This window comes from Equus asinus, chromosome 21 (assembly GCF_041296235.1).
Source record: "Equus asinus isolate D_3611 breed Donkey chromosome 21, EquAss-T2T_v2, whole genome shotgun sequence".
Lineage (NCBI taxonomy): Eukaryota > Metazoa > Chordata > Mammalia > Perissodactyla > Equidae > Equus > Equus asinus.
Window position 1 is genome coordinate 58,674,456 of NC_091810.1, and position 16,588 is coordinate 58,691,043.

Below are 16,588 nucleotides of genomic sequence, written 5' to 3' on the forward strand. Positions count from 1 at the left end.
CGTCAAGATGAAATGCAAGTCAACTCCATTTCATTCTGGTCCATACATTAACTCACCAGTAACTCTAGTCAAAGTTTTCTGGAAAAAGAAAACTGTCATGATACTACTGTATTTTCTGTCCAGGTAGCCCAAGGACATCAATGTACTATATGGTATTTTAACAGTTCACAACTTGAGGTTTATAAGCAAACATAATGGGACTGACTTCCCAGGTAGTAGGGAGGTCACGATCTTCAAGGTATAATTCTTTCTACTAATCATGAACATATCATGTGCATAATACCCTAGACCCAATGTAAACCTTCAAGCTAATTATCCAACATTTTCAAAATAGAGTAATTCTGATTATGGGCTTTAAGGGAGAAAACTCTTGAGCCAAAGTTGAAAAACTAACTACAATCTGCCATAAGAGTCTAAGCTAAATTATTTAGTAAATCCTAATAGTTAGTAGTAATTCTGGACACAGGCACTGGAGAATACAAAAGAACCTTAACATATCTATAAACAAATATCAGTTTATGGGAAATTCAACTAAGTATGGATTTAGACTACTTAACAGGTCAACTTAAGTTCTTAAAATTTTCATCACCATTTTGTTAAGGAGAGTCAAGGTTCAGGTAATAGCTAATGTACCACAGCAAGCATATGGCCAACCCAAAACCATTTTGTAAAAAATCTTATATTTGGAAATAATTTTAAACTTCTTAGAATAACAATACAAAAAACATCAGTACATCCTTTACCCAGATTCAGCTATTATTAACCTTTTTTCCTCATCTGCTTTATTATTTACATGCTCACTTTCTCTCTTTCTAAATATGTATGTTTAATCAATTATATTGTTCATGTACCCTTTGAGAACAAGTTGCATATATCATGGCTGTTTACCACTGAATAGTCACTGAGAATTTCTTCTTAAGAATAGGGATATTCTCTTATATAACTTCACAGTACTAAAACTTCAGTAAATTTAACAACAATATAACACTTTCATCTAATTTACCATCCATAACCCAACTTTTTCAATGACCTCATAATGGCCTTTATAGCCTTTTTCTTCCAGTAAAAGATGAACTCTAGGATCATGTACTGCAGTTAGTTTTCATGTCTCTTTAGATTTTTTATATCTGGCACACTAACATTTTTGAAGAATATAGTCACCCCCCACACACACACTTTATTTTAATAGAATGCCCCTAATTTGTGGTTTGTCTGATGTTTTCTAATGATTACACTTGTACGAATTCCCAGTTGGAATTCTATGTCATGATGTGTCCTTCCTGGGGTATTATATCTTAGGGAATCACATGTTCATCTGCCTCTCTTTAGTGATGTTCATTTTAACCATCTAGTCAAGGCTTTTTCCAATTTCTCCAGTATGCAGTAACTATTTTTTCCATTGCAACTAATAGGCAATCTGTGGAGAGACACTTTAAGACTATGTAAATATACTGCTCATCAAAACTTTCCCCTATATTTAGCATCTGTTGATGATCTGTGCCTGATCTAATCTTTATTATTACTTTATGACAGCTGTAAAATTATGATTCCCTCCTCCAACACTCCTCCACATTTACCTGTCAGCACTCGGCAGTTTACTGTAATGAAAAACCATCCCCTTCCCCTCATTTATTTATATATTTATATATTATTGTCATGGACTCATAGATTCTTTCTTTTTAAATAATTTAGAATTTATTACTGCACTTAATGATTTTGATAGTCAAATTCTCCCTAATTTGGCCAGTGGGAGCTCCTTCAACCTGGTTCTTGTGTTACTAGGACTTGTTTTTTAATAAAAGATCTTTTCTTTCTGATAAAAGAAAATATTCCAGATTTATCTTTAATTTTCCCTGTGTAAGCCCTGGAATAGGCCATTTCTCCAAGAAGCCCTTATTCTTTTAGTAGGGAATGACATTAGAGATCTTGGCATAAGGTGTGCTTGTTGTTATTGTTTTCCTGCCTGTTGGCATACCTGGTAATCTTTGATTGGATGCCAGGAGTTGTGAATTTTACCATGTTGCATGCTGATAATTTTGTATTTCTATAACTCTTGAGCTTTGTTCTGGAATACAGTAAAGTTACTTGGAAATAGCTTAATCCTTTTGAATCTTGTTTTTATGAGTTGTTAGTTGGGTCTGGAGCAGTGTTCAGTCTAGGGCTATGTAATCCTCACTACTGAGACAAGACCATTCTGAAAACTCTACCCAATGCCTGTGAATTACAAGTTTCTCCAGCCTGGCTGGTGGGAATAGGCACCGTTCTTGGCTCTGTGTGAGTGCTGGGCATGGTTCTCTAGTCTCAGGTAGTTTTCTCACATGTATTCATTGATAAGTGCTCTGCTGAATACTCAAAAGGGAAGCTCTGCAGACCTCTAAGCTTCTGTCTCTGTGTAGCTCTCTCCTCCCTGTACTTGCCCTTACCAATTTTATCTGCCTTGGTCTCCCCAGACTCTCAGCTCTATTTCCTCAACTCAGGAAAACACTCCTCAAGCCATAATGAAGATAATAATCAAACGAAACTGCCCTAGAATTGACATGGATGTTAGAATTAGCAGAGAAGGACATTAAAACAGTTTATTATAACCATTATATATCTTCAAAAAGTTAAGTGGAAGATGAAATGGAAGATGTAAAAATAAACAAACACCAAATCAAACTTCTAGAGTATTATACTGTCTGAGATAGAAAATAGATTGGATGGCATTAGCATTAGAGACTGCAGAAGAAAAGATTAATGAACTTGAAGGCTAGCTATAGATACTATACAAAATGAAACTGAGAAAAAAAGAATTTTTAAAAAATGAAAAGAGAATCAGTGAGCCGTCAGACAACTTTAAGCAGCCTATATATGTGTTACTGGAGTCTCCAAGGTAGAAGGAAGACAGAAAAATATTTTAAAATATGATAGTTGAAAAATTTCCAAACTTGATAAAAACTACAAACCCACAGATCAAAGAAGTGCAATAAACCCCAAGCACAAGAGGCATGAAAAAAAATACACCTAGGCATATCATAATCAAATTACTCAAAACTATTAAAAAGGAAAAAAATCTTAAAAGCAGCCAGAGTAAAAAGACATATGACTTATAAATGATATCAGTAGATTTCTCATTGGAAGAAATGCAAACAAGAAGATAGTTGACCAACATCTTTAAAATAGTGAAAGAAAAAGCCTATCAATCTAGAATTCTATACCTAGCATAAATGTATCTTTTCAAAACAAAGGTGAAATAAAGACATTTTCAGACATAAAACCTTAAAGAAATAATCACCAGCAGACACACATTACAAAAAATGTTAAGGGAAGTTCTTCAGCAGAAAGAAAATGATATAAAGATGGAAATCTGGAACTACCCAAGAATCTTTTTTATGAATGCGTGCTGAATTTTGTCATAGGCTTTTTCAGAATGTATGAAACTAAGAATATGATTTTTTTTTTCTTAGGCCTATTAATATTACAAGATTTCCTAATACTGAACCACCCTTGCACCCCACCCCACTTGATCATGGTATATTCTTTTAATGTAGTTCAACTCAGTTTTAAAAGACTCTCTTTTTAAAAAAGAATTCATGGTATCAAAAATGACTAAAGTGATAACATGAGAAAAGCTGGATAACATGAGAAATACAGAAAGCTACTTATTCTGTGAACAAAGTACAAAAATTTCTATGCTGCTTAGAAATAGCTACTCTAAGTATTTCAGAACTTTCAAATTTCTCTTGCAGATAGCTATGGAGTAATAACCAGACATTGACAAGCTGTAATTTATCTTGCCAAATATGATTTGTTGGTCAGAGGAAAAACAGCAGTAGCATCTCTTTCATAGGAAGCTAGAACTACAAGGATCATGTAGCTCTAGCTTCTCCTGGAGGTTTTAACGTAACATTACAAGAGAATATCAATTAAGAGAGAAATCACATGAAAAAGTAAGGAAGAAAAGATGCCACAGTCTCACATATGTACAGAAACCAAGTCACAATTGTATATAAATGAATGTTTACATTTGTTATCTTTTTAAGAGCTTTTTCAAGGTTAGAGCTTAATAAACTTTTGCCGATTTTCATTGGCAAGCTCTTTACAAACTTAAAGGAAAAGGACAAACTGCAAAAGGACTAGACCCACAGACTTTATTTGACAAACAAGATCAACAAACATTCAATGTTGATCAGCAAGAGTCATAAGTGCTACCACCGAGCAGATCCTAAAAGCAGGGAGAGAGACACTACCTACCCATGACTCATCCCACAAAAAGGTTCTGCGCAGTCAAGGTTATGATGACCTCAAACATTAGCATTTCCTATACACATTTGAATTCTTGGGAATGAATCCTAACAATCAACCCAAGGCATTAACTTGAAAAAAGAGTGATGAAACAAACCAAAACAAGACCCTTGTCTTCACTGCTTTTAGGAAACACACACACACATACCACTCTCCCCCTCCCCGCCCCGGGATATACCAATTAAAGAAGAGGTACACTGTTTTTCTTCAGGTAGAAGATTAGCAGACTTAGGGACAAAGTTTCTATTGTTAGGTTTTCAAATTCACTAATCCCTTCTTCTGCAATATAGTCAGCCATTAATCCTATCCAGTATGTTTTCATCTCAGACATTGTAGTTTTCATTTCCAGATTTGGGTCATTTTTATATACCCTATATGTTATCATATTTAAACAGATGTGCCAGTCCACTTTTCCATGTAGAATTAACTGGGCTCCTGTTGTTAGTACGTTGTTCAAGGAAACTGTCACTAACACCTGTATTTTTTGTATTTTAGCTGGTTAAGCTGAACAGAACCAGAGAACATAGGATTACCTCAGAGGCTTCAAACAAAAAGATAGAGCTCTAAAGTATACAGTTTAACAAAACTTACCCTGAGTTGTGAAATTGCTGCTTTCCCTTCCTCACTTTCTTCATCAAATTCATCATCACTCCACTCCCAGCCACCATCCTCTGTCTTATGAAGACGGCCACTGGAACCTGGTACTCTCCGAACCTGCTCATTAGGAAGAGAGACGAGAATTACAGTAATGTTTGACATTTACTATATAGAAAAGTCATATTTCCCTGTCCTTCTATTATTCAACACAGTAGACACATAATCATTTTCCCCATAAGTAAGTTTTCCCATAAAAATTCATATCCTCCACCCCTCACTTGCTCTCTGTTCACAATCTCCATTACCTATCTTTACTCACAACCACTGACTTTCCCTATACTTCTACACTCTGAGCCCGAACATCACCCAGTCTTTCTTATGTGAAGTCATAGGTCAAATCTGATTAATGGTTTCATGTTGCAAGACATTTAAAAAAAAACGGTTTTCAGGGGCTGGCCCTGTGGCCAAGTGGTTAGTTTGCGTGCTCTGCTTTGGCAGCCCAGGGTTTCGCCAGTTCGAAACCTGGGCATGGAGATGGCACGGCTCATCAAGCCATGCTGAGGTGGCATCCCACATGTCACAACTAGAAGGACTCACAACTAAAAATATACAACTATGTACCAGGGGGCTTTGGGGAGAAACAGGAAAAATTTTTAAAAAGATGGTTTTCAGCCCCCTAAATAAATAAATCCAAGTTAAAGAAGATTCTGCTTCTTTTCTTTTTAATTTTAATTATAAAAATCACAATTATACCTGCACAGTTTCAAGAGTACTAAAGCTGTGCAAGTTTTGTTAAGAAAAACAGCAATCTCCTAACTTTCTCCCTCTTCCCCACAGGCAACCACTTTCAACTCATTTTAGCTTATTCTTTTGGAATTTATATTCATCTCTCTAGGTAATTATTATTATTATTACCCCTTGATTTTTTGGTTTTAGAACTTGTCTACTGGACTTGCCACTATGGAAGATGAGAATTTACCCCTATTATCAACCTCCTACTCTTTTCTCAAGATATATTGTAATTCTGGTTAAATCAATATTCAGTGTTTATATAATATGATTATATAAATGATACAACTGAGACTTAGAGTATATTACAACTACTTTTCCTTCCTGTATAACATTTTTGCTTCCCCTGGAGTTAATATTTGCTTATTTCTACGCACTTGTCCTATTTATCCCCAAGTTCTCTCCCAGATGTGTAAATCTCCTCTCACCACATTCACATACATTAGGTATGCATCAGGATCATCTTCTGGAGGAAGCCTCTCACCAAAGCCTCATGACCTGCTCCACCCTAGCCTGATTTCATACCACTCTAGCCTGGTTTCAGATCTCACTCTACCATCACCCAGAGAACCATACTTCCTAGATCATAAGACTTCCCGGTTCTTAGTTTAAGCATGTCTTCCCCTGTTAGCATGGCACATTTATTAAAGCCATGCATTTCTAAACATACCCTGATTCTATCCCCACGTTTCACTTATAGTTTGCCTGATAAAAAAAAGTCTGGGTTAGAAATCATTTTCTTTCCTAATGAACATAACTGCTCCACTGTGATCTGGCTTCCAGAGGTGCTACTGAGGTCATTATGACTCCTGATGCTGTCTGCAACCTTTCCCAGCACTCTCTGGAAGGCTATAGGATCTTCTTTTTGCCTCCAGCATTCTGACTATCATGGTAACGTGCCTTAGTGTTGGTCTATTTTCATTCAATGTGCTGAGTACTTGGGCTCTTTCCATCTGGAAATTCATGACTGCCAGTTTTGGAAATTTTTCTTGAATTATTTCTTCAATGATTTCCTTTCATTTGTTTTTCTCAGTTCTCCTTTTCTGGAACTCTTTTTACTCAAATGTTGAACCTTCTCAAATGATCCTCTAATGTTCTCATCTTTTCTCTCTTGTTATCTCTCTCTCTTGGCCTTTTGGCTCTGCTTTCTGGGAAATTTCCTCAACTTTACCCTACAACCTTTGTATTGAATTTTTTCATTTCTTTCTCTTTTTTTCTTTTTGAGGAAGATTAGCCCTGAGCTAATATCCACCACCAAGCCTCCTCTTTTTGCTGAGAAAGACTGGCCCTGAGCTAACCTCTGTGCCCATCTTCCTCTACTTTATACGTGGGACGTCTGCCACAGCATGGCTTGATAAGTGGTGCATATGTCTGCACCCAGGATCTGAACTGGTGAACCCCGGGCCACCAAAGTGGAGCATGCAAACTTAACTGCTACACCACTTGGCCAGCCCCTAAATTTTTTCATTTCTTCTATAATGTTTTCCATTTCCAAGAGCTTTTTGTTGGTGGTGGCATCATTCCCTAAATGCTCCTCTTTTCCTTAACTAACAGCTTTATTGAGATGTAATTCATATAGCATACAACTGACCCATTTAAGGTATACAATTCAATTATTTTTAGTATATTCAGAGCTGTGAAACCATTTCCACAATCAAATTTAGATCATTTTCATCACTTCCCCGCCCCCAAAAAACACCCAATACCCCTTAGCAGTCACTGCCCATTTCTCTACAGTCCTCGGTAACCACTAATCTACTTTACGTCTCTTGACATTTGCCTATTCTGGACATTTCACATAAACAGAAGCATACAACATGTGGTCTTTTGTAACTGGCTTCCTTCAGTTACCATGTGTTTCAAAGATTCATCTATGTTACGGCATGTATCAGTACTTCATTTCTTTCCATTGCCAAATAATATTTCATTATATAGGTGCATGACATTTTACATATCCATTCATCAGTAAATGGACATTCAGGTTGTTTCCACTTTTTAGTTACTATGAATAACACTGTTATGAACATCCTGTACATCTTTTTGTGTGTACCTGTTTTCAATTCTCTTGAATATGCCCAGGAGTGGAATTGCTGGGTCATATGGCAACTTTGCTTAGCCTTTTGAAGAACTGCCAAACTACTTTCTAAAGTGGTTCTATTATTTTACATTCTCATCAGTAGTGTGTAAGGGTTCTAATTTCTCTACATCTTTATCAACACTTGTTACTGTCCTTTTTATTACAGTCATCTTAGTGAGTGTGAAGTGGTATCTTTGTTGTTTTTGTATGGTGTGAGGACAGGGACCAACTTCACAATTCACTCTGGTAGTTGCGAACAGTGATTTAATAGAGTTTAGAGTTAATTCATCAATTGTCTAACATATCTTTTCATTGTAAAAGATAGCAGAGTAATACCTAGGCACATAGTAAACTAACAGTATTTGCTGAATGAATATATCAAAGAATGCTAAAGAAAAGGTTGAAAGACAGTGAGTATTACTCATACTGTTAACAAAGTATTACCCAATATATATGTTAAAACCCATGGCTCAAAATGTGAAAGTAAATCTACTCTAAGCAATTTCCCAGTAAAACTGAGTTAAATCTCCATTTACCTTTTTAGCTCTTTCAGAAATGGTTGGAGCTCTCTGCAATAGTTTTTCTTGAAGAAATTCTTTATTCTGAAGAGGAAAAATAAGTATTTTCTTCTTACAAGAAGTTTTTATTGAGCCAAAAAAACTGACACAGAAATGTTGACCACAATTAAAATGTGACAGAGTAACTTTTATAAAAAAAGTTTGAGAAAAGCTTCCATTCTTTTATTCTGAAGCTCCTTTAAGTACATTACTACCATGGTTTTATATATTGAGACAGAGCTTTAATGTATTGTATGAACCATTATCTATGAAAAGTTTGCTTTACCGTATGTCCTTTGGGATCATGGTCCCACATTTCCAACTACAGTAACATCCCACTTATCCGATATCTTTGGGAAATGAGATGTTTACTAATTCAGTAGTAAACCCTGAAATGAGAGTTCAGTATTTTTCACAGATTATATTTATAGTGGCAAAATTTAATATTCATTGTTCCTGTTATAAGTTTAACCTGACATTTAAATTAATTTATATGAAATATACATTTAGTAATTCCAAAGCATGTATCTTAATTACCAAAGATTGTATAGATAGTGCCTTTAGCAATTATTTGATCTACCATCATTCTTCCAAACATAAACATCTTAAGATAATGTAACTTCTGAGCAGTGCCTCTAATTTAAGTAACTGAGGAAGACTATATGAACATACAAAATCAAAAGTTAGAATTTCCTACCTTTGCTTTTTGGAAAAATTTGTGCCTTAACAGTTCTGCTGCTGTTGGTCTAAAACCAGAAAAGAAAGTTTTTATAGTTAATTCAAGTGTAATGTGGGTTTCTATCTTCAAACATGAGAAAATGATTTCTTGAGCTGTAAGATAAAAACTCAGTGTATTCCATTTTCCTTAACCTGCTAAAAAACAAAAGGGAAGGAGAGGAAATGGGAGGGAAAGGAAAGGGAAAAGGAAAAGGAAAGGAAAGGAAGAAAGAAAGAAAAAAAAAGAGGGAAGATTCTAAAAGTAGCCGTAACAACACTTCGGTCAACAACAAGACTGCAAAATTATACGACAGTAACCATAAGATTAATGGTGGTCCTGTAAGATTAGTACCATATAGCCTAGGTATGTAGTAGGCTCTACCATCTGAGTTTGTGTAAGTGTGCTCTACGATGCTCGCACAACAACTGCCTGATATTTCTCAGAATGTATCCCCGTTGTTAAGTGACACGTGACTGTAACGTTTATTCCCCAAATTTAATCTCAGTTTTTAACTCAACTGTGCACAGTCTTAATTTGTTTGCATAAAGGCATCATTGTCAATTTTACAAATGTTTAAAAGAGTGATTGAGAATAAAGAATAAACAATACTCCATTTAAGAGACTAGACCTGATTATGCCACACACCTACCATGTAATCCTCCTGAGCAAATCACTTCTCTAAGGTTCAGTATTGCCCGGCCAAGTCCCTAAAAGCAGTGATTCTTAAACACTGCTATGCATTATAATACCTGGGGGTTCTAAAAAAAATCCCAATGTCCAGGCTGCACCCCAGACCAACTAAAGCAGAATCTGTGGGGGCAAACCCAGACATTGCTAGTTTTTCAAACTCCCCAGGTGATTCCAGTGTGCACTCAAGCTTGAGAACCAGAGCCTCAGAGGATTACTATAAAGATTAAAAGCGAGAACAAATGTGAAAGTACTATGCAAACAAAGTAGACAATACCATTCCTATTTTTTCATTCAGTCAAGACTTCAAGAGTTCAACAGTCTGTCTGCAGAACATTGCTTCTTATGATTCATGCCTTTCTTCTAAGTTTATTTCCTTCTTTCTAAAGTACAATTTATAAGAGTTCTTTAAGTGATAAAATGTGACAGGAAAACGCAATTTTGTCTGAAAAATATCTTAATTTCATACTTATTCTTGAATGATAGTCTGACTAGATGGAGAATTCTGGACCAACAGTTATTTTCTCTCAGCATTATTCTAAAACATTTGGCTTCAATTGTAATTACTAGGGAGGTAGCTGTCAGTCTATCTGCTATTTTTCGATCGGTAATCTGTTCCCTTAGGTTACATTTAAGAATTCTATTTGTCTTTGTGTCCAGTACTTTCGTGACAACGTGTCCAAGTGGGGAAAGGGGGACAGTGCTTGGAATTTTGGGGGATGGTTCTTCAATTGTAGAAAGTTCTCAGCCATAGTTCTTTGAATATTGCTTCTCCCACATTCTCTCTAATCTTCCCTGGAAGGTCTATATATACATATATGTATATGTGCAGGTATGTATGCATACATGTATATGTCTGTGTACACCCACACACACACTGAACCCTCTCATTCTACCCTCTAAATGTTCATCTTTCTTTCATATTCCCATTTTTCATCTTTCTGTGCTGCATTCCGAGCAATTTCCTCAGTAGAGTATAGTATGACTAACAGCAGCACTCTGTAGTCAAACTGCCTAAGTTGGAATTCCAGCTCCCCCATTTACTAACTGTTTGACTTCAGGCAAAATTACTTAACCTCTCTGTGATTCAGTTTCTTCATTGTAACACAGAGAAAATAATGGTGTCACTCAGAGGATTACTGTAAAAATTAAATGAGATGGTATATATTGTGTTTATAACAATGCCTGGTAACCTGATTAGTGATCAATAAGTAATTATTTCTTTTTATTTGATTGGCTGTTCTGTTAAACTAGTCTATTGAGGTGTTCTTTTTCACTTAGAAATGTTCTAAACAAGGTATAATTTTGGTTTAAAGACTGGAATAGATGTTCTATAGCTTCCAGACTTTTTAAAAAAAAAAACTTATATTTTGGAATAATTTTAGACTTGCAGAAGAGATGCAAAGGTAGTACAGAATTCCTACATAACCTTAACTAGCTTCCCTAATATTCACATTTTAAAAACCATGGTATAATTATCAAGAAATTAACTAAAAATATTAACATTGGTACAATACTCTTAACTAAACTACACATTTTATTCAGATTTCCCCAGTTTTTCCACTAATACTCTTTTTCTGTTCCAGGATCTAATCCAGGACCCTATATTGTATGTAGTCTTCATGTCTCCTCCTTTCCTTGACACTTGAAGACCACTGGCCAGGTAGTTTGTGGCATATCCCTCAATTTGGGTTTCTCTGATGTTTTCTCATTATAGACTGAAGCTATAGATTTGGGAAAAGTATACCTCAGATGTGATATGCCCTTCTCATTACATCATATCAGGGAGTATATAATTATCACTATGTCTTATTATTGGTGATGTTAATGTTGATCACTTCGTGAAGAAGGTGTCTATGTTTCTCCGCTCTAAAGTTGCTGTTTTTCATACTCTATTCATCAGAAGCAGGTCATGAAGTCCAGCCTACATTCAAGGGGAGCCATTAAGTTCTAAATTTTAATTACCGTATTTTTCATTTCTAGCAGTTCTATTTCACTTTTTTATTACGGTTACATTCTTTTCTTATGGTTTTGATTTCTTCTTTTATGATCTTAATTATTTTAAGTATACTTAAATTAACAGTCTTTTCAGATATCTTCGCATTATCCAAAGTTCTTGGAGCACTAACCCTGCTTGTTGTATCTGCTGACTCTAGTTTACAGTGCAGTGTTTCACTGTGTGTTTTGTAATTTGGGATCATGATGTTCTCTTCAGTGGGGCATCACATGCAGGAATCTCAGGGATCTGGGTTTCAGAACTGTTCTAACAGTGTGGTTTTGCAATTGCTTCTGCCAAAAATAAAACTGGCTTGACAATAATTTTTTTACTTTCTAATCCTGTGAGTTCCTGGATAGTATGGGTAGCATAAACTCAAGACTGTAAATCTGCAGAATGTCCAGATTGGGGGGCTTGATTATTCAGGAGAGATTTTCATTATGTCTTCATTATGATGGACAGATTTTTTTGTTTTCTGGTCTATGCTTTTACTCAGGATGCAGGGTTCTGAAGGGCCTAGCTTTAAGCAGAGATCTCAGTTCAACATCCACACTGGGTGGGACCCAATATCCCATTTCCAGTCCCCCCGTGAAAGTCAGAAATCCACAGTGTCCCACTGAGGGCAGCTACAGGGATAGCTCATGATATTCCTTCTCCGATTTATGGCTTCCTCATTATTTCTTGCATCTGAGGACTTCTTTTTATTGCAAGCTCATTTCTGGATTTGGTTGTTTTTTTTCTTGCTTTTTCTTCCCAAATCCCTCCAGTATATAGTTGTATATTTTAGTTGTGGGTCCTTCTAGTTGTGGCATGTGGGGTGCCACCTCAGCATGGCCCGATGAGTGGTGCCATGTCTGCGCCCAGGATACGAACCAGTGAAACCCTGGGCTGCCAAAGCGGAGCGCGCAAACTTAGCCACTCAGCCATGGGGCAGGCCCCTGGATTTGTTTTTTTAAGTTTGATAGATTTATGCCGCCATTTCTGGGTGTTTGTAACAAGAATATTCTGTTATTTTAGTCAACTAACTCGGCAGAACCAAAAGTGCTCCCTATCATTTGTACCAATTTATTCAGGAAAAAGGAAAAAAGTTCTAAAAACACAGGTTTGAACTTTGCTGCCTGTTTTTCTTACCCTTTCCAATATTTCCAACAGTAAATTCTGAAGCCCCATTAAATACACTAAACATATGATCATGGATGGCAATTAAAATCTTTTACTTTTGTTGATTTTTATGGAAATCAAAACTAAAGAACTTCTTAGTGCTAAGAAACTGAGTGGAATATATGTGTGAAACAGAAAAATAATATATAATGGGAACAGAGCTCTAGGTTAGGAATCAGGAGTTTTGGATTCAAGTTGCACCACTATGACTAGGTAGCCGGCTGACCTCAAAGACAAAAGGTTGTGTGCCCTCAAGACTCTCCAACATTCTAGGATTCTGTTTAATTTATAAAGATACACACATTAGATGACGGTGTTTATGTACTTATTTGCCTTCCAATCTAACAAGTAAGCTCTAAATTTTTGGTCCAGTTACTAAAATATCTTTCCAATAAGAAAATAAGTATGATTATTTGACATTAAATATACCATTTGCACTGTGTGCTTATTAAAATTATAAGCAGCATTAAAATATTTGTTTACTTATAACTTTTAAATGCACATTGAAAATGAGCCCTCCCACTAACATGGTATATAATTAATACAGAATTCACAACAAATTTATAATTTTAAGAAATTAACCAGTGCACTATTTAGTATACACTGCATACTAAAATGAAGGGATAAAGTAATTCATATTCATTTCCAATCTAGTGTAATGATCTCTGTATATTTTTTCTAAACTTTATATTAAGTTCCTTTGAATACTCACAAATAATTCCCTGTGCATGTATATATGTGATTCTTAGACTTCCCACAATGGTTTACATATTATATGAAGAGAAAAGTAAGCTTCATCTCATATTTTACCTTTTTTCTGGATCCTTTTGAAGGCACAATGAAATCATTTTTCTAAATGATTTTCCATATTTTTTTAGCATTTCTTTATCTTGAACACCAGTTTCCAAAGAAGGAGGATCATTCTGCAGCGTCAGCATTAAAACCTGTAAGAATTTTCAGTATAATATAAACTTCTGAAGACTCGACAAAGTAAAATTAAATATTGTGGCCAAGATTTTCAATATAGACAACCTCCCAACATACAAACAGATTTTATTTTCTAAAAGTTTTCATCTAGATCAGTTGTTTGGAATCCAGTCATTTAGGTGTTTTCCACATAAACAATATCCTCTAGATAGTTGACTTCCCAAACGATGTATCTGCAAAGGCTCAACTGTATCAACATTTTATGTCCTTTAGCTAGAATCCTTTCTTCATGTCCTCTGTCCCCATTCTGATACTGCCAAAATATCTTTAAAAACAATTAAAACAAAGCAAAATTAAGAGCATGACCTTGCTGACTTTACCTATTCATAGCTCTGTTTCAGTCTGACCCCTTGTAATCTGGCCTTCTCTTCCCAGGACTCCTCAGAAATTTCTATGATAGAAATCACCGATGATGTCCTAGTTAACAAAGCTACAGTCTTTTTAGTTCTCATTCTTCCTACCTTTCCCACAGCAACTGACAATCTTGATCACTCACTCTGTCCATCCTAAATCTCTTCCTTCTTTGACTTTCATGGCAACATACTAGCTTGATGATAGAGATGTAAGTAATGAAGATCATGTATCTATGGTGGGATTTCGGGTGATTTGTTTTTTTCTATACAACTTGTTTGACTTTTTACAAAACCATAAGCCATTTTCCTAAACACAAAGTCAACATTAAAAAATAAAAGGGGGGGCTGGCCCCACGGCCTCGTGGTTAAGTTCACTGCACTCCACTGTAGTGGCCCAGGTTTGGTTGCTGGGCACAGAACTATATCACTCATTGGTGGCCATGCTGTGGCAGTGAACCACTTACAAAATAGAGTAAGACTGGAACAGATGTTAGCTCAGGGCCAATCTTCCTCAGCCAAAAATAAATAAATAAATAAAAAGAATAAAAGGGGGCTATAATTAGAATTATTACTTGCTTTTCAGATCAATTTATATACACTGAAATGGAATTACTAAGGTTTGTGATCTTCCTCATTTTCAGCAAACAGGTTAACGTGCACGTCTGGCTACAACTGCAGGAATCACTGCTTACAATGGATGAAAAGTAAACCTCATCCTCCCTCCTCCCATCTCCTTTTTAAAAATAAGCCACTTCTTTGGCCTAAAAATAGCCTCCCACCTTACAGTTATTAAAAAAATCCTTTTCAAAACCTTGTGAATATCCATTTACTCCTAGAAGTCTTCAGGCCTTAGGAAAACTATGGCCTTAAAACATAACTAACCTTTCACATAATCAAAACTTCACCCAAATGCAGGTCAATACACGTATGTTTTGAATATGGAAATAGAGGTTTTTCATAATAGCCTTTTACTAGTTTTGTCCCTCTCTACATTGTTAGAGCCTTAAAGGGGACAGAATAATATCTTTTAAAGGTTCTACAGTACACCAAGATCATACAGATGTCAGTGATATCAATATGACAACAATTCACAATGATGGTCACTATTTTAAACAGTTATAGGGCATCTTGCAAAGTGGGCAAACAGAACTATAAACAACAGCCATAGCTACAGAGAACAGAATTCACGTGCATATTATAACTAAGGGGTCACACAGATAAAAATAGTCACCAACAGTACTGGCAGCACCATCTTGAAACACAAAAAACTCACTCTGTTACTAACGTTGGGGACAGAATTAACAATTGCATTTCAGGTACCTACTACATCAGGATATAATAACAGGCCTTTTAATAAAAGCTGCTTAATGTTCTACCACAAAGCAAACTTTTATTCAACAATAATGAGAATAATACATAAGTATGGCAAATGAATAGTTTGCATGGCTTATCTTAATTTAATATATGAAAAGCACTTAAAATATTGCCTGGCACAGATAAGTGCTCAATGAATGTTAACTACAACTACTATTAACATGTAACCCTTTCAAGAACCTACAAAGCAGAAATGATCATCCCCACTGAGGCTGTTCTACACAGAACAGTTTGTGTTGCAGAATACAAACTAAAATGAGAGAATCAGATCCTAATATCAAACTAGTTACACAGCCAGGAGATGGAAAGTCATCATACAAAAAGGTCAACTACAACATAAAGTTATCCAATGCTAAATACCAAATATCTAACACAGATTTTAACTGCTACAAAAGTTAGAAAGAATGCAAGGCAGAATTCTATGGGTAAGAATGTAAAATGAAGAGAGGCTCTGGAAAGGAACTGGGACATGAGCCGGGGTGGTATTTTGAATATGAGCCTCACCTTCATTGGCGGATATTTATGATAAGGAGCTGCTCCTGTGGCCAGTTCAATTGCTGTGATCCCAAAACTCCAGATGTCAGCTTTGAAATCATAACCTCGGACCTGTAAAGAACAGAGAAATATACATGACTATTTTTACCACCCTTAATGTACATTTTAAAGGTAGCTTCTAATATGAATCAAGAATCATGAAAGTGTTCATAAGCTTTAGACCACTAAGATAAAGTAGGCAAAAGCTAAATATACTTAAGAGCAAAAACAAAAAAAGGGCAACCTGAATGAATGTTCACCAACAAAGGGAAAATTGTTAAGTATGGTATATTCACGCAAAAAATTCACAGTCAGGCCGGGCCCATGGCCGAGTGGTTAAAGTTCTATGTGCTCCACTTCAGTGGCCCAGGGTCATGGGTTCAGATCCCAGGCAGGGACCTACTCCACTCACCAGCCACGCTGTGGAGGTGTCTCATATACAAAAAAATAGAGGAAAACTGGCACAGATGTTAG

At 35.9% G+C, this 16,588-nt stretch overlaps 1 protein-coding gene across 2 annotated transcripts in view; it reads right to left on the reverse strand.

Annotated features, from left to right (window-relative positions):
• OXSR1 (oxidative stress responsive kinase 1) overlaps positions 1-16,588 on the reverse strand; it is an 89,983-nt gene that overhangs the window by 14,262 nt on the left and 59,133 nt on the right. For both annotated transcript variants that reach the window (XM_070492316.1, XM_070492315.1), the window contains exons 7-11: positions 16,085-16,186; positions 13,677-13,810; positions 9,002-9,050; positions 8,284-8,349; positions 4,876-4,998 (exon numbers count right to left, since the gene is read on the reverse strand). In XM_070492316.1, the coding sequence (XP_070348417.1) occupies positions 4,876-4,998; positions 8,284-8,349; positions 9,002-9,050; positions 13,677-13,810; positions 16,085-16,186 (474 nt within the window). The remainder of the gene's footprint in view (positions 1-4,875; positions 4,999-8,283; positions 8,350-9,001; positions 9,051-13,676; positions 13,811-16,084; positions 16,187-16,588) is intronic.